The following is a 17,669-nucleotide window of genomic DNA, read 5'->3' as shown; positions in this document are numbered from 1 at the left end:
AGTCCCTGCAAATCTCTGGACCCTGGAGAATGGGCCCCCACCCCCCCCCCGACGGGCGGAGAATCCCGCCCTCCACGTGCCTCCTCGAGGGCACCTTGGATCGTGCTTGCGGGGATTTGCAAACAGGCGAGCTGGCTGTCCTCCCCCCGCCCCCAGTCTCGGTGTAAGACCACTGAGCGCCTGCTTGTGTGCAAGCACACCCCGGGCCCCTGCACACCCGCTGGCTCCCAGTGCTCTGGGCCCTCGGCCCGCCCCGCCCGTGCCCTCCCGGGCCTCCCCCCCCAACTCGGCACGGGGGACAGGCGGGCGCCGCGATGGCACCGGCCCTTGCTTCTCCTGGACGGAGCAACTGTCCGCCGGCCGTGTGGACCTACACACCCTGTTCTACAAGACACGTCCCCCTGGAGGGCGGCTTGTGGGCATTGCGGGGCACCCCTGTGATCTCAGGGCGTCGGGCTCCACGCCAGGCAGCTGGGGGGACCCCTTCAACCACCTGCAAGGTTCTCCCTGAAAACCTCACGCCCTAACCGCCTATGTCACACATTCCATACATTCCACGCATTTACTCTCCCCACGTCCCACGTCCCACGAAACCCGCTCCGGGACGACGTCCCTCTGGGTGTGCTGGTGTGCCCTGGTGTGCCCTGGTGTGCCCTGGTGTGCCGTGGCTGCTGCCGCTGGAGCCTGACCTGCTGACGTCACCCACTCCCTCGGAGACACCTCAGGACAACTGGATCTCTTCACTGAGTTTCTAGCCCTTGGGGAGCACTTTTGTCAAGAGGGGCTTCCCTTTCCAGAAATTCCACGGCCGTGTGGGTCACCTGGACAATTCAGCGGTCTTGGGCATTACGTGAAACATGAGGAAACATGACAAAAAGGATGGTTTCAAAGGCGTAAATTTGTGATTTCGTATCATTTCTTAATGAGATTGTTCTTTTTTTCAAGATTTTATTTATTATTCATGAGACAGACAGAGGGAGGCAGAGACACAGGCAGGGGGGAGGCAGGCTCCCTGTGGGGAGCCCGATGCGGGACTCGATCCCAGGACCCTGGGGTCACGCCCAGAGCTGAAGGCAGACGTTCACCTGCTGAGCCACCCAGGTGCCACTTAATGGGATTGTTCTTGTAGGAGCACCCCAAGCTTTCCTCTGTTTGGGGTGTGTATGTGTGTGTACATATGTGTGTGCACACTCATGTGCGTATGCTGACACAGGCATCTACGTGTTTATATGGGCACACACATGCATGTGCACCTACATGTACTGGTATGTGTGCACACTTACACACTCATGTGCACTGGTGTGCGTGTGAGCATGCTGGTGTGTATGGCTGCGCGTGCACACACACATGCTCTTCTCATTACATCAGGTGGCCAGGGGCTGATGCCCAATACTGAGTCTCCCCAGCAGAGCCAGAGGTGGAGCGTGGCCAGCAGAGCAGGGGCTCATGATAAAGCATGGCCCACCTCCCGGGTATCCCGGGTGTCCGTGAGCCTCCAGGTGGGGAGCCTGAGGGTCCCTTCCACACTGTTCATCTTCACCAGTGGGTAGTCATGTTCAAACGGGACACAGCACACAAGCAAAGCAGTGCTGCGTGCATGGGGGATAAGGGTCTGGTCCAGCCCTGCCATTCCAGGACAGCAAGTGGTACGGGGCCCTTCGGTTCCGTCTCCTGGGAACATAGCATCCTCTCGCCCCAGATCCTGCATGTGTGTGTGTGGGTGCAGGTGCACGGCCGTGTGAAGGCAGGTGCACGGGTATGTGTGTGTGGTGCACGGCTGTGAGTGTGCAGATGGACGGCGTGTGTGTGTGTGTGCAGGCGCATGGGTGTATGAGTGCAGGTACACGGGTGTCTGTGCAGGTGCACATGCATGTGTAGGTGCACAGGTGTGTGCAGGTGCACGTGTGTGTGCAAGTGCATGGGTGTATGTATGAGTGCAGGTGCATGGGTGTGTGAGTGCAGATGCACGTGTGTGTGTGCAGGTTCACGGATTTGTGTGTGGGTGAGCAGGTGCACACGTGTTTGCAGGTGTACAGGTGTGTGGGTATGCAAGTGCACGGATATGTGCATGTGCACGAGTGTGTGTGTAGGTGCAGGTGCACGGCTGTGTGTGCGGGTGCATGCGTGCCTGTGCTGGCTCATTTGTGTACTCTAAGGACTAATATTTTAATTTTTTTAGAAATCATTTATTTTAGTGCATGAGGGGGGAGAGGCAGAGGGTGAGGGAGACAGAACCCTCCAGCAGACTCCCTGCTGAGCATGGAGCCTGACCTGGGGCTCGATCCCCTGACCCTGAGACCACAACCTGAGCCAAAATCAAGAGTCATATGCTTAACCAACGAGCCACCCAGGCCCCCCTCCGAGGACTAATATTTTAAAAAATTAGCCTAGACGTGGGACTTTCGGGAGAGCCCATCGAGCCTGGTCTCAGGCGGCCTGAGCGGAGTGTCCCCAGCGCCGCGGCCACACCAGAGCAGAGCAGAAAAGCACATCACCAGGGGCTGTTCCTCCAGCACAGGTGACACCACAATTCTTTCAGCTCGATTTATTTTCACAAGACAGACAAATGAGAGCCTGGAATAGCTCTTGGTTCTAACAAGAGTTCTTTTCTTTATAAAGAAGAAAAAGTGGTCCTTGATTTTTTCTCCACAGAATGAATTTGTTGTTACAAAAAAATAATTTCTGATATATACATGCCTACTTTGGAAAACCTTTTTGTTCTTGATGGCTTTTAAGACCCATCTGCAGGCAGAGGGTCACTTAGCACTTTGTGCACCAGCTGATCTTGTCCTTTGCCCTTGCCAGGTGGTCACCGTCCGTCCCGATTTCCCCTTCCAAAAGCATCTTACGTGAAATGGAGAAGCCTGAAAAGTGCAACCAGCAGGACAGCCTCCCAGAGAGCGGTCACCCCGGGGTGGTCCGTGCGGGTGGGCGGCCTGGGGTCCCCTGCTCCCCCGGGGAGCACCTGAGCACGCTGGACACCAGGGGACAGAAGGAGGACACGGTGGCTCTCGTTCATGCTGAGGACATTTTCTCCTTCTCTACGGCAGCAGCAATGTTAATAAACACACACAGTGCCTGCAGCATCTGACCTGGAGTGTGCCCCTGCTGAGGAAGTTCACGCACGCCCACGTACAAAGCGATGTCCACAGAGCACGGCAAATACGGCCGCATGTCTGGGACACAGGCATTTAAAACCTAAGGTGGCTCGCCCATCCCCACCCATCCCCACCCACCCCCACAGGCTCCCATAGGCCAAAAATACTGCTATTCTCAACTACATAAAGCTCGTGAGTAGCAAAATTTGTAAAAATTAAGTGTATAAAAGGAAACATCCGTATAATACATTTGCACCCTGTATGTAATTCATCACTCTTTGAAACTGGCCAACGGTCAGGTAGGACAGAGCATCCGTAATAGAAAAAGAACCCCAGCGGCCGTCACACGGGTCGTGTCAGGGGTCCGCGTGGTTCTCCAAGGACAGAGACGCCCGTTTACGGCTGCAGTACTTGCGGACGGTCTTTACGATTAAGAAGCCAGTGGGATTTCCCGGCGTTTGGGCAAGTCACATTTGATTGTCACAACGTACGAGTCTTACGGGTCTGAGACAATAAATACAAGCGGATCGGATGCCTTTCTGCGTTGCATCCAGTAACTGGTTTAATGTAACACGGCTCAGTGCATCTCAGTGTCTTGTTCACAGCTCCACTTTGTCCCTTGGCTTTTGCAACAGAAAGTTAAGAAATTGAGAAGTCTATGAGGAAAGAAAGCTCCAGGTGGGCTTGTCATTACAGAGCTTAAAAATTTTAAGCAATTTAGTGGTCTTTGAAAAGACTATGCGGGTCAGCTTCTCTGGCCACGTCCTAGGGGCCCTAAAAATGCTCTGGTCCTTTCCGGTGACAGCACGGAATCGGGCAGCGGCAGATGCTCGGGATGTGTGGCCACCCCTCGGTGGAGCAGAACGCACTGTGACATCTTCTACCCCGAACCCATCCCTGCGGCTTTGTGCCCTGACCCTGATGGGCGAGAACATGGGGCCTGAGTGTCTGCATGACCCCAGTGGTCCCAGGGCCCGGGCGCTGGCAGAGGCTTGCTTTTCTGCAGGGGCTCGCTCGCTACAGGAAGGGGCAGGTGACGGCCCGGGGACGGGCTGCGTCCAGACGGGAGGCCCGCCGCCACGGCCCCAGGCCCGGTCACACTGCGGAGGGTCCGAGGCCGCGTCACCCCGCTGAACACCGAGCACGGCGCGCTGCGGAAAGCATGCAGGTACCGGCGAGGAACCAGAGGCATGAGTTGACGCACAAGGTTGAACAGTTCAGCTGAAAAATCAGCGGGCTGGAAAGGTTCTCCTGGGCTTGTCCTAGCAGGGTCTCAGCAGAGACAAGGCGACATGCAGAGCGCGACTTCCTCACCCCGGATCTGACCCCCAGCGGCAGCCACGTGGGCGCGGCCGGACTGCAGACGCCTCCCGAGCTGATGGACTTCAATGCTCAGTAAGCAAACGAGGGGGAGGGGAGCTCCGCGTGCCCTGGGGTCGGGGGGGCAGGAGGGACGGGCACGCGGAAATTCCAGATCCATCGGGCACCGCTGCGGCCTCGTGTAGGACACGGTGCTGTGGACACTGCTTCATGCTGCTGCTCAGGGGGCTGGATGTTGAAGTCATCTCTTCAACTAGACTCGCCTTCTGGAGGACCACGCACCGGGCGTGCCGCCACCAAGCGCAGCATGGCCAGGCTCCCTTCCTGCTCTGGACTATGGCCAACGGGGACATGCTTCCCTTCCCACCTGCTCGGCCCTCCCCCAACGCCGCCTCAGCTGCTCGCAGTGGGGACGGTCGCCCACACTATACCGCAGAGTCCCCGGGTCACGCAGCTGCCACAAAGCCGTGGTGAAGCCACAGGCGCCTGAGAAGGCCCTGGAACCCCCCAGCCTCACCGGGGAGTCAGTCAGTCCTCTCCTTGGCTGGACGCAGCGGCGGTGACCGCCACCCCAGCTCCACTCGCCGTGCACGGGCCTGTGCTGACCGCAAGCTCAGAGCTCAGCCCGTGGGGTACCCACGGGGGGTGCCCAGGGCGCGGGGCCCAAGTGCACCCCAACCACCCGACGGTCCAAGTGTCTGGCCTTTGTTTGGACGTGACTGACATCAGCAACACATGAAGCTCAGTTGTGGGGTGTAAAGAGAAAAGAAAACCACTATCCTGATTTATTCATTTTAAAAGTTAAAGGAATTCCCTCTCCCTTTTCCTCCTGAAGTGGATGAAAAGCAACTCCACCCCCTCCATAAACCAAAAAAAAAAAAAAAAAAAAACAAAACACAAAAAACAAAAAAAAAAAAAACCCCAAACATTCATGGTGTAGTTTTTATTGCTCTCAAAGTCTTGGCATCAAGTGCACAAGCTCATCTGTTAGATCAGAAGGGGATCACTGAGACTGAGACCTGCGCTGGCCCGGGCGTCCGCGGTTCGCTGGGCGGCTCCGGCTGGGCTCCCCGGCACACTGGCTTTGGGGGGGACAGCACGGATCCCGGCAATGAGAGCTGGGCGCTACCGGTGGGACCTACGTCTACGGCTGGTAGGGAATGCAGGTGCACGGCTGTGCCCTGTGGCGGCCACGGGATGTCCCAGAAGTTAGTGAGTGACACGCACACGGGGGGCAGAGCCCAGTGGCCGGGGGGGGCGGGGAGCCCCAGGCAGTGATTCCCTGCCTGCAGGCTCTGAGCTGGGGGGCTGCCTCAGCCCCGAGTCTCACAGGGACCGTCACCTTCACCCTTCGCCGTGCCCGCGCCCTTCCCCACGGCAACCACCGGAATCCCGCAGGGTCCCCCTTCTAAAGAGTGGGTGCTCTCTCAAGAAATTCTCCCAAAATACAGACTTAGGGCTGATGCATAGTTATTTGTCTAATTTAGCTTATCTTCTTCCCATGCCTCTTCCCTCCATTTCTTTTCCTGGAAAATTCAAGCTGCCTCTCTCTGGAATGTGGGCCCCGGGCACCAGAGCTGACACCCCAACACCCGCGTTTCCCCCCTCGCTGAGCAGGCCGCGCGGAGTGTGACGGGCAAACAGCACACGGGCAGTCTTAGGAGGAAGTCCAGCGCAGGCGGGCAAGCTGCGCCCCAGGCCCCCAGGGCCCTCCTGCCACCTGCCGGGTGGCCCCAGCCCCACGCCTCCATCCGCAGAACATGCAGCTCCCCCGGGGGCTGTGGTCCAAGTCAGGATGCGGAGAGACACCCCCTGGTGGGGGGAGCTGCGGGGAGCAGTGCCCCAGGGCACCCGGGGGGACGCCCGCCTGCCCCCCACCCCGGGCCCTGGCACCCACTTGGGAAAGAGGGCGGCACAACCCGAGAGGCTCACCACCTCTCCTGCCCACCGGGGAGCTGAGAGCCCTCCACGGACCAACTGCAGAAGCAAAACCTCTAGACGCCAACGAGCTCCGAGCGGACGGTCTGCAAGCACCTCCAGGAGGGAGGCCTGACGGCGGCGATCCTTTAAGGAGCATCCAAGAGCCCCGTGGGCTGCAGGGCAGCCCTCCCCTGGCACCGGGTGCAGGGGTGCGGCCCCGTGGAGGGCGGCCCCCTGGTGGCCAGGAGGAGACGGGGACAGAAGGCTTCGGGGGGCTGGGGGGGCGCCTCCACTACAGAAACAGATGCGAGGTACTGACACACGGGGCCAGGTGGTCGGAACGTGCGACGGGTGCGCCTGGCTGCGCTGCGGCTCCCCGCACATCGGACTCTCGGCGAGGGCTCCTCACCCCAGGGACGCTCTGCGCACCCACCCCACCGCTGGAAGTGAAGGGCCGGTGCCGGGCTGGGCGGGACAGGCGAGCGCTTGGGGGCCTGGGACGCACGTGTCCCCATTGCCGGGAGGGCAGGGGCGAGGGCAGGAGGAGGCGAAGGGCCAGGATGAGGTCCCGAAATAACCGATAAAAACCAAAACTGGGATCTAAGTTTAAGAAGAGAAAGCATCCGAAGGCTCCCTCTGGCAGCCAGAATTCTCTGGAGATGACATTGGGGTGGGACCCGTGGCTCAGGAGTGGCCCCCCCACCCCGCACTGTCGCCGCCCCAGTGCCCGGCCCCGCAGCTGGCTCTCGCCCCCCGCGCAGGGGTGCGGCTGGACTCCTCCTCCGCGGGCCTCCGCCAGCTTCACTCTTGGCTCAAGGTTTACTGGTCAGTATTAGTCACCAGTTAATAAGAAAAATAGTTTCTAAGGGTCTTTTTTTTTTTTTTGATCTGTGTGTGTTGTTCTGCTTTTAATTGAGTTAATTGGATACCACCGTCAGGTTCTGTATGTGCAATCACAGCCAGTAATTATTCCTTTTTCTTAAATTCTTGGTTTCCGTAGCTAGAGCCTTTTTCTATCTCAGTTACTCCTATTAGCCGGCGGACTCCAAAGGAAGCTTTAAAACAGGAAAAAGGAGGTTAGACCGATCGCTTGGCCGTCCAACTGGAAAAACCAACATGGGGGGTCCTGGACCTTTTGCCTCAGAGCTCCCGGGGGGATGGCAGGCCAGCCCACCCCCCCACTCCCACCGCAGGGGCGAGGTAGGCGTGGGCCTGGGGCTGCAGTGCCCTGCCAGGTGCCAGGGACACACGGGGTGTCCATCTGATAAGGTTCCGTGAGGGACCCTGGGCGCCCAGGTCGGGTGCTGGGCTGTAATGACCACGTGCGCAGAGACCCTCAGGCCACCGTGCAGACTCAGCAGCCCAGGGCCCCTCCCAGGGGCGCCCACCCAGCTTCGGCACAGCTTCGCCAGAGCAGGTGGCCGGTCAGCTTGCAGGGAGCCCGGGGACTGGGCTGTGGTCTGCGTGACCCCGCGGCCTAGAGGGCAGAGGCCGCTCTCCGAGGCCAGGACTCCCGGTGGACCCGCTCCCTATGGGCCGGTCGCCTCGACGGCTCCCAGGCTCCGGCACGGTGGCAGGTGCTCAGAAGACCCCCCCCGCCCCTACCCCGAGCCGCGTTATTCACGTTCGTTACCTGCCCCGACAAACCCCAGGAACGTCAGGATCAGAAGGGGAGAGCCACTTGCAAAGACGCCCAAGACACAACTGAAGAGAGGAGACAGGAGGACCGTGGCCCAGGACAGGAAGTTCAGGAGCGTCCACGGCCTCCTGGGGGGTTTGAACTGCTCCCCCGGGAACACGCCCTTCTGGTTGTACATCTCCTGTAGGGCGTCCTGGAAGAGTCGAGAACAAGGCTGCTTTAAATGTTCTTCTTCTTTTTTTAGAGATTTTATTTATTTATTTGACAGAGAAAGAGACAGACAGAGAGAGAGAGAGAGAGAACAAGCAGGGGGAACAGCAGAGAGAGAAGCAGACGCCCCGCTGAGCAGAGAGCCCCATGTGGGACTCGATCCCAGGACCCGGGATCACGACCTGAGCCGAAGGCAGACGCTCCACCGACAGAGCCCCCCAGGTGCCCCGAATGCTCTAACACAGAAGGGGGGTGCTGACGATGAGAATGACGCCACCCGTCAAAGCTCCACGTAGATGAGGCGACAACGACGGCGTGTGCAACAGGTGGAGGAGGGCAGGACCCTTGCGGGACCCGAGGCTGCTCGCACGGAAGCTCGAGGAAAGCTGGGGGCACATAGGTACCTCCGGCCCCCATGATGGCATGTTGGGGGGGCCCCTCGTTGGCTCCTGTTACCTCCTGACGGGGTGGGGGGCTGGGGGCCCAGTAGCCCCAGCACCCTCTGGTGGAAGGGCCGCACTCCTCGCCTCGGCGCACTGCTCTGCAGCCCGACAACTGTGCCTGGGGCTGGGCCTGCTCCCGTCACCCCATCCTGCGGGCACCCCCACATTCCAGGGGCCTCTGGAGCCCCCTGCCCCCGCCTGCCCTGACGTGCGGGTGGCTCAGTCCCTCACCCACGGCCGGCCGAGGCGGCGGGGTCCTGCCTGCGGCGTTGGGGAGGGTGGGGGAGGACAGACCTGCCGCAAAGCCCCGGCGCCTGGGACGCCACAGCGTGAGCGGGTGCTGTGCCGTGGCTTCCTCCAGGTGGGACCCGGGTGGGGAGGCATATCTGCTGTGCACACACATGTGCCGCGTCTGCCAAGCGTGTCCGGGAGCAGCACCTGCCCACAGCACACGGGGAAGTGAGACTCGTTCACACTGGCTCCGGGACAGGAAACGCTGGGCCGGCTGCCGAGGGGCTCTCTCGGGGTTGCTCGCACAGCTCGCGTCCTCTGCTCCTTCCCCTGGCAAGCCTCTGCCAGGACGGCCCCAGGCCCCCTAGCCACGCCCACTCCGTGTCCCCTCCAAGGCCTGGCTGGCACTCGGCCACCGTGGCCCCCACTCGAGTGCCCAGGAGGTGGGAGCCCGGGACTCAGGACTCCGTCCCAGTTCCCTCACCACCGCCTTCCCTGACCGCGGGGCACGCACACAGCAGGGGTGGGGCCAACAGGCCTGCAACCCCCAGCACCCCCAGGTCAGCTTCCACATCTGCGGATTGGGGAGACCACACGGCTCGACCTCTGTGGCCCATTGATGACGCCACATCAAGAGGTTATGTGGAGCTAACTGGTAAATAACCGACGGCGCAAGCTGTCAACGCCTCTGGGAGGCCGATGTCGCATGAGGGTCCAAGTGCCGAGTCCGGTCCCCGCGGGGTCTGTGTCTGGCCTGGCAGGGGGCCATTCGGACCCTCTGCTCACAAGACGGGCACCCGAGGGGCACCTCGTGCTCACCTACAGGACGCAACCTGTGCAGTCTCTCTGAGGCACGACTCGGAGACATTTCGCCAAGTGCCGATAGGCGACTTCTGCAGGTTACAGCGTTAGTGTCTTGGAGAGACGCTTGGCACAGAGTGGAACACAAGCTAACTGTTCACAGACAGGAAGATGAGGGGCCTAAGCGGTGGTCACCCCGTGGTGAGTCCTGGAATAGTGCACTTAAGAGGAATGAGTCGGGGCACCCGCTGGCTCAGCCAGTGGAGCGTGCAGTGGGTCCCCGTGTTGGGGGTAGAGTTTACTTCAATTACCAATGGGTGCCTGGGTGGCTCCGCTGGTTAAGGGTCTGACTCTTGGTTTCGGCTCAGGTCGTGATCTCGGGGTCATGGGATCGAGCCCCAGGTCGGGCCCTGCACTGGGTGTGGAGTCTGCTTAGGACTCTCTCTCTCTCTTCCCCCAACCCTTCCCTCTCTATTTAATAAATAAATAAATAAATAAATAAATAAATAAATAAATAAATAAAATTTAAAAGACCTTCTTAAAAAAATAAAAGGAGTGAATTAAATATGTTTATGTCAATGTTGACAGATACAAACTCAACGGGGTCTGAAGAAATGACATCACACATAGTGTGGCGTCCTTAATGTGAATTACATTCTAAGTGACGCAAAAGACAACTGAAAATACTATCCTATGTCTCAGTACTATGGGAAAAGATGGCAAATAACATAAAAATACCCTGAGAAGTCATATATGTCACTGTGTGTCACTGGTGTGTCTGCGTCAGATGATTTTGGAAAGTGAACCTTTGAGATGAGATGAGGCCCCTGCTCCATCACCTCCTGGGGCTGCCGTGCTCCCGGCTGGGCCACTCTTCCCCTCCTTGCCCCGGCCCCTGTTCGCACATGCACTCGGCAGGCACATGTGTGTGAACACAGTGCACGTGCTGCCTGCACACCGTGCCCCCTTCCTCACGGAGCATCATACGTACGACACGCACACTGAGGCCATCTTGGTTTGCACATTATGTCCCCACAATCTGGTTATGTTGCTGACACATGGTTTGTTCATTTTGACGGAAGCGCAGCACACGAAGACACACACAGTGTCCCACTTCCTAATAACGCACGGTTAGGTTAGGTCTCATCCTCCGTTGAACAACACTGTTTCTTGTAAGTTTCAAACTCTCAGACGATGCCCTGGACTCCGCGATGGGCTCTCCTTTGTGATCTAGTGTGTTCAACACCTACCCCCCACCCCGTTCTATCTACGTGGACGCATACGCTGCATTTCCTCTTCACGGAGGCTTTATTTTTCTTCTGCAGAGTTACTCTTGGAAATCATACATTTTATCTAAGTTTTTGGGTGTGTGAGCATGAAGTGAGCGGTACTACTCTCATACTGCTTCCCCCTGCTCTTTGGTGGGCTTACCTTTTCGTTCCTATTGACGCTGCCATTCTTCTCACCAGTCAGTCCTGACCACGGCTTTCTATTTTATTAGTATTTTTAAAGGAAAAGTGTTTAGTACAGTTGATTCACTCTTTGGTAGCTTTGCTTTCCATTAAAATGATTTATGCTATTTTCATTATTTTCTTTGTTCTGTTCTCCCCGGGCTGACTCTCTTTCTAACGTGTGTTTCATGTGTTATGTGTGTGGATGGCAGCGTGTGTGATGATTAAGAAAATAAAATGTACGTAGGACATTTAGAAGGGGCCCTGATAGGTGTCTAACATCAACTTCACAGCCATTCCCTGGCGGGGAGTATGTCTCTACTCTGCAGTTATTCTAAGATCGCCTCGTTGCCTTCGGTGTTCTGCAATCTCATTGGTAAGTAGGGGTGGATATCTTTTTATTTACCCTCTTCCAGACTGTGTTTCTTGAACCTGATGACTTCCAGAAGCTGTGTGGTCATTGTCTCTGCCACCTGCTCTTCACCACTCCTGCCTCCCTCTGGACCTGCCAGGAGTTACCTCCGGGGCCTCTCGGTCCATCGTCCGTGTCTTCTCAACTTCCTTCTATGTTCTCCTTTCCTCTGCGCTACATCTTGAGTAATTTCTTCTCAATCTTCCAGTTTACTGACTCTCTCTTCAGCCGTATCAAATCTGCTATTTAATCGATTAAGACCTTCCTGTCAACCACCACATTTCTCCTGCCTGTACACTCTACTTGGTTTTTCTCAAACCTGACTTCCTGTAGGCGTTGCTCTTTTGTTTTCCGTTACTCCTTTGGGCCCATCACTTCGAGAATACTGATGTTCGGGTTGGTTTGATAATTCCCTTGGCGACCGTCTCTGGAGAGTCTATCTCTTCTGTGTCTGCGCACCCTGTGCACGTGTCTGCTGACATGCTCATCGCCAGCAGAGTTGCTGTGGAAATCTCGAGCAGCTGAGGTTTAGAGGACTGTTTCTCTCCCGGGGACTCTGGAGTCATTTGCCTAGAACTTCTCCTTGTGCTGGTATTTTCGCTTTGCTCTCCTTAAACTATGCAGCTAGTACAAACTCAAACCCCAAACCCTTTGAGGGCCAACCTGTGACTATGAGTTATCAGGGGGACCTTGTTGAGACCAAGAGGAGAAGGGTGAGGCGCAAAGCCATTTCCCTGTGCCAGCAGGCAAGTTTCTTTCTGTCCACCATGCAAGGGAAAAACTCTGAGCATTCCTGCCTAGAATGAGGTCAAACCCTTATCTCCTGTTTCTGGGTAGGCATTAAAACTCAAGAGTCCAGGTTATGGGGACCTGCAAATGCCACTGGTGGAGCATGCCACTCCTGGTTCACAGGCTCACCATCTGATTTGCAGCTCCATCTTCTTCTTGACCCTTAGAGATTTCCGTTATTTTTTCTTAAAAAATCACCAGGGCCTTTAAAAAGATATTTGTCATACGTGGAAAGGATCCTCTCATTCTCTAAGGCTCCCACAATGCTGAAGATGAAGACGTCTCATCCTGTATGTTTGTGCTGGTGCTACGTTTCAGGGGAGGGTGTGCTGGGGGGACACGGTGCGGGGACCGGTGTGGCTGACATGAGGATCTCTTCACGTCGCCTATGTATAGCTCACACCCACGATACGTGTAGGCTGTAGCTCTATTAGCTCTTTTGCATGAAATAGCAAAACAAATGTGATAACATGCTATCAGCCACGGCTGTATGAACACTGTCCTTTATATTTTCTCTACTGTGTTGATTTCTCACAAGTTAAGAAAAATGGAAGAAACTGGAAAGAAGGTAGAGCGTGTTTGATAAGCGCATAGTCCTCCTGTCTCCAGCAGCCCTTGAGCCCCCGCCTGCCCCAGAGCTCCCCCTCTGAAACGTCTTCACGAGACCCCCCGGGGAAAAGGAAAACCGCGCACCCTTACCTTCTCCTGGTACAGTTTATGAAGCCACTGAGCCGCTTCCTTTTCATCCAGTGGGATCTCTTCCAGAGGAAATCTCCTGTTTTGTTAAGAAGATTGAAGCAAAGTGGCTTACCCATTGGATGGCATCAACAGAAACGGAGAAAAAAAATTACTGCACGGCAGGGTGACTCGCCGGCCCCACTTTCTCTGCTCATGGGACTCACTTGGGTTCTAAAGCCACACGCACGTCAAAGGCCTTCACCCGGACACAGTGCTGTACTCCCTACGCCCCGCGGGACTATGAGGGCCACGGAGGGCAAGCGGGGGGGGAGGGGCTGTCCCTCTCCAGGGCACAGCCGACGCATTTCACAGGCAGTGCTCACGAGCAGTTTCACAGAGCAGATCGTGCCCCCGTTTCCACTGCGAAGGGTGAGCATTTGTTAGCCTCGGCAGGAGTTCTGTTCTTTCTTAATGGTTCGTTGTTTGGAAATAATCAAAACCGAGAGGGTCTTCCACTGGGCAGAGATTACATATTTCACAAATGAAATCTACTTGCTCCAAATGGGGAAAGCAATAGAGATTCAGGACTTAATGATCTCGACTCACAAACAGCTGGGTTTAGTGAGGATGCTAACTCACGCATGACCCCAGTCCCCAGGGGGCCGCCAGCCCAGGAGCGCCCGCGTCTTCCTGGGGAGACCAACAGGGCCAGAAGGGCCGCCCCCCGCAGCCGCAGCACCCAGCCCGCCAGCAAGGGCCACCGGGGACACGCATGTGCAATGACCATCACGGTAGTCTTCCCGCCTGGCTGCCCCCCCCCACCGTGGGCCGCAGCATGAGGAGCCCCGCAAAATCTCCACGTTGGAAGGGATCCTAACCCCTCTGCCTCTAAAAATGGAGAACCTGGCTTTATATGGGTCACACCTGTCGATCTTCATAGTTACAGTGAGAAGGGACACACGCCGCCAGACGTGGCAGCGATGCTGGTGCCGCACGTCACGCAGTCTCAGGGAAGCTCTGCTGCACGCTCCCAGGCAGTGAAGGAGACGTGCACCCCCTCGTGAACAAAGACGCTTTAACTCTGTGGACCCCGAAAGACCTTGGGAGCCGGGGCGCCACGGGTAAGGAGACAAAGGTCAGAAGGGGCTTGCCCACGGAGGGATGGCTGCCTACAGGCCTCTCGCCCACTTGCCTATCCTCCCCTGGTTTTGGATCTGTATCCTGTAGGAGATAACCACCCCCAGGTCCTAGTGTTAAATGGCTGTTACACGCAGTATGAAACGTATAAAATAAGAATTTCAAATGATGATAAAAAAATAAATAAAAAGGTGAGCATCTGTGTCCCGGAGTGGACTCCAGCCACCTCAGGGATGCGGGCGCCCGGTGCCGGAACGAGCATGGGGAGCCTCACGACGCTCCATCTGGCTGTGAGAGCTTTGGCTTGTTTGATTATAAGCATGTGCTGGACTCACTGGGATATTGCTTTCCTTCAAAATACCTGAATGGTAAGTATCACAAAATAGTAAACCGAAGCTTTTAGAAGTTCGGAGCACGTATCTGTTAAAATAAGATGAGGCACAGCGTAGTTCTGCAACAAAGGGGGAATGCTCAGAGTAAGGCACGGGGCTTCTCCTGGAGGGGACCGTCCACTCGGAGGGGCAGGGTAACCTGGCGGGGTGGCCGGAGCACCCACCCGGAGCTGGATCAGGGCGTCCCCCCAGCTCCGCCCACCCCTCACTCCCCCGGACTGGCTGGGGTGACAACGGCTGACCTGCTCTGGTCAGAGCCACGCCAGGGCTGGAGGCCACCGGGACGCTGCTGGCTCTAGGGACCTGAGGGCAGGGATCTGGGGCTCTGGCCACGTCCTGGGTGGGCGGGAGAACCTACACCTGCTCCCAGCCGGGGCGCTGCACACTGCGGGGGAAGCAAGCCCCTGGCTCACTCTTCACATTCCCGAGATGATTCGGGGGGGCGGGGTGCACCAGCTCGTGTTCTCGAGATTCACATGAGGAGGGTCTCTGGGAGCCCTGAGGGCCGGTCTGACTCGGGGGTCACCCAGTCAGTGCTGCCAGGTGACAGTCCCGGGACCTAACAGACAGCTACGCCCCAGGGAGGGTTCGGCCTTCCTGGACACAACTGACGGAACCAGTGACCGGGAAGTTCCAGTGGGGTGAGCCAGACGAGGGGAGGCCCGGGAGGCCCCAACTAGATGTGTTGAGGGGGACCAAGGTCCTAGGCCCCTTTACTTAAGGACCCCACACCCTGGGGCTGGAGCAGTCACCCTTCTGCCTGGAAGCCTGGTCATGGCCAAGCTGAAGCTCCACACCTCTTAAAACACTTCTACGTGCCCTCCTGCCCCTCCACCCCCCCTGCCTCCCCACCCCCCCGGGGCAGGAGAGGCTGCTCCTCCCTCAGAGCACCCAGAACACTCTGTCTTCACCCCGCACCCACTCCCGCACCCCACCTCTGCAGTCCTGGGGAGCTGGCTGCCTCCACGGGCACCGGGAGGGCCCGGGGGGTTGGGGGGGTGGGCAGGGCAGCTCACCTCACACACATGTCCGCCTCATACTTCTTCCCATAGAGGATTCCCAGCAAAGATGGGTTCTTGTTTCCACGGAAATTCAGTGTGACATCGTAGACGGCTGCAACTGTTGGGGTGGGGGAGCCCAGGTGGGCGTGGGCACTCACACCTGCACCTGCACCCGTGCCTGCACCCGCACCTGCACCTGCTCAGCCCCAGGCCCACGCCAGCACCCTGCTCTACCTCAGACCCCACTGTCACACCCCACTCAGCCCCAAAACCCACCAGGTCATGCACCCCGATCTCACACCCCACTCAGCCCATACCCCACTCACCCCGACCCTGCTCACCCTGGCCCTGCTCTCACACCCCGCTCACCCTGCACCCCACCCACCCCAACCCCGCTCACCCTGCACCCCACCCACCCAGACCACGCTCACCCTGCACCCCGCTCACCCGACCCTGCTCACCCTGCACCCCGCTCACCCTGGCCCTGCTCTCACACCGCGCTCAGCCCACACCGCGCTCAGCCCGCCCAGTCCCTTGGGCTCATCCACCCACGGGGTTGGGGGGACACAGGTCACCACCTTTACTGACCACTTGTGCTCAGGTTTACTGTCTGGCTGCCTCTCCTCCACGCCCTGTCCTCGTCCCTTCCTTTGATCTCGCCCCCTCTGGGAGTCCTCAGAACACGTGTCTTTTCCTTTCGGGCTTTCGGTCACAGACTTTTTCCTTATTTACTTATTCATCACGTGTTGCACTGACCAGCATTTCGTCACCTCAGGAGCACCAGGACCGTCGCTGTGCCAACTCCGCCTACCGGCCCGTCTGTCATTCACTCCCACCCTCTGGGTCCCGTCGGTGGCGCGTCTGGCGCGTCTGAGCGCGGAGCCCAGGGAAAGCTCGGCGGCCCCCTACCTGTCCCTCGGAGGCACTGGACCGCCGTGGTGAAGCCCTTGGTACGAGGCAGCAGGTGGTACTTGAGGACGGGCAGCCCCTTGGAGACGGCCACCTCCATGCTGACGCGGTGTTTCTTCTCCGTGAAGCGCGTGCCCTCACAGTACAGGAGGAACTGGGACAGACGGGGACACAGGTCAGCCCAGGCCGCGGGCGGGCGGCTCCACGGAGAGGGGCGGCTCCCCCTCACAGAGCGTGGACAGACGACAGCGTGCGGCATCCCTCACGCGGGGGGGCACTCACCCACATGTACTCGGGGTAGTCGGACAGGCGCTTCAGCCCCTGGATGACGGTGTCCCGGTCCTCCTCCCATTTCCGCTTGCAGAACACAATCTCCAGGAAGTACCACGTCCAGCCGATGAGGGGCACGTACAGCAGCTCCCTCTTTGCGAGGACTTTGGAACTCTGGGTGGGAGGGGGGGGTCAGTGAGGGTCCAGACCCCCACAGGCACCCCGGGACCAGCCTGGCGGCCAGCGAGGAGGCCCTGCTCTGAGCACAGCTGCTGCCTTCAGCAGGCCCCAAGGGTGCAGGCAAGCTGTGCTACAGACAACGAAACTGAGGCACAGGCCTGGCGGAGGGAGGGGTGCGCACTCCGGGGCTGCCCGGGGCCCACCTGGGCCGCCAAGCACAGCACACTGCTCGGCCTGCCTCAGCTGGTCAAGGGAGCTCTGCGGGGACTCTGGGCGTGTAGGGCTCATGGGAGGAAATGCGAGGAACCAACTGGAGTGCAAGACACGCCCTGGGGAGCTGAGGGCCACCCTGACCTCAGACTCTGGGCTAGGAGGGACTGGGGGCGGGACCAGGAGCGGGACCAGGAGGGAAGAAAAACCCACGTCCCATGTGACTCACCCCCAGCACCTCCCAGGGTCCCCACACTGCTCACCCACAGCATTTCCCAGGGTCTCCACACTCTCACCCCCAGCCCCTCCCCAGGGACCCAACACTGCTCACCCCCAGCCCCTCCCCGGGGTCCCCACACTGCTCACCCCCAGCCCCTCCCCGGGGTCCCCCCGTGGCTCACCCCCAGCATGCCAAACCGCTCGGACATGGTCCACCCACAGAGGAAATCAATTTCGAAGTTGTGGTTGAGGATGATGACCACGTGCTCCTTGCCGAAGCGGTCCACCGTGGCCTGGTCGGTGAACAGGGTGCACTCGGTACCGGACCACCACTCCAGAAGCATAACCAGCTCTGTGGA

At 58.4% G+C, this 17,669-nt stretch overlaps 1 protein-coding gene across 6 annotated transcripts in view; it reads right to left on the bottom strand.

Moving 5' to 3' along the window:
• Positions 1 to 2,530: 2,530 nt before the first annotated feature.
• Positions 2,531 to 17,669, bottom strand: part of AGPAT3 (1-acylglycerol-3-phosphate O-acyltransferase 3) — an 86,068-nt gene continuing 70,929 nt past the window's right edge. For all 6 annotated transcript variants that reach the window (XM_055313702.1, XM_055313701.1, XM_055313704.1 and 3 more), the window contains exons 3-9: positions 17,493 to 17,662; positions 16,714 to 16,875; positions 16,432 to 16,585; positions 15,538 to 15,640; positions 13,014 to 13,089; positions 7,972 to 8,170; positions 2,531 to 7,393 (exon numbers count right to left, since the gene is read on the bottom strand). In XM_055313702.1, the coding sequence (XP_055169677.1) occupies positions 7,305 to 7,393; positions 7,972 to 8,170; positions 13,014 to 13,089; positions 15,538 to 15,640; positions 16,432 to 16,585; positions 16,714 to 16,875; positions 17,493 to 17,662 (953 nt within the window). In that variant the 3' untranslated portion in view covers positions 2,531 to 7,304. The remainder of the gene's footprint in view (positions 7,394 to 7,971; positions 8,171 to 13,013; positions 13,090 to 15,537; positions 15,641 to 16,431; positions 16,586 to 16,713; positions 16,876 to 17,492; positions 17,663 to 17,669) is intronic.

Source organism: Nyctereutes procyonoides, unplaced genomic scaffold, assembly GCF_905146905.1.
Source record: "Nyctereutes procyonoides isolate TBG_1078 unplaced genomic scaffold, NYPRO_anot_genome, whole genome shotgun sequence".
NCBI classification, from domain to species: domain Eukaryota; kingdom Metazoa; phylum Chordata; class Mammalia; order Carnivora; family Canidae; genus Nyctereutes; species Nyctereutes procyonoides.
The sequence above is the reverse complement of the archived record's forward strand: the minus strand, read 5'-3'. Positions and strand labels throughout refer to the sequence as shown.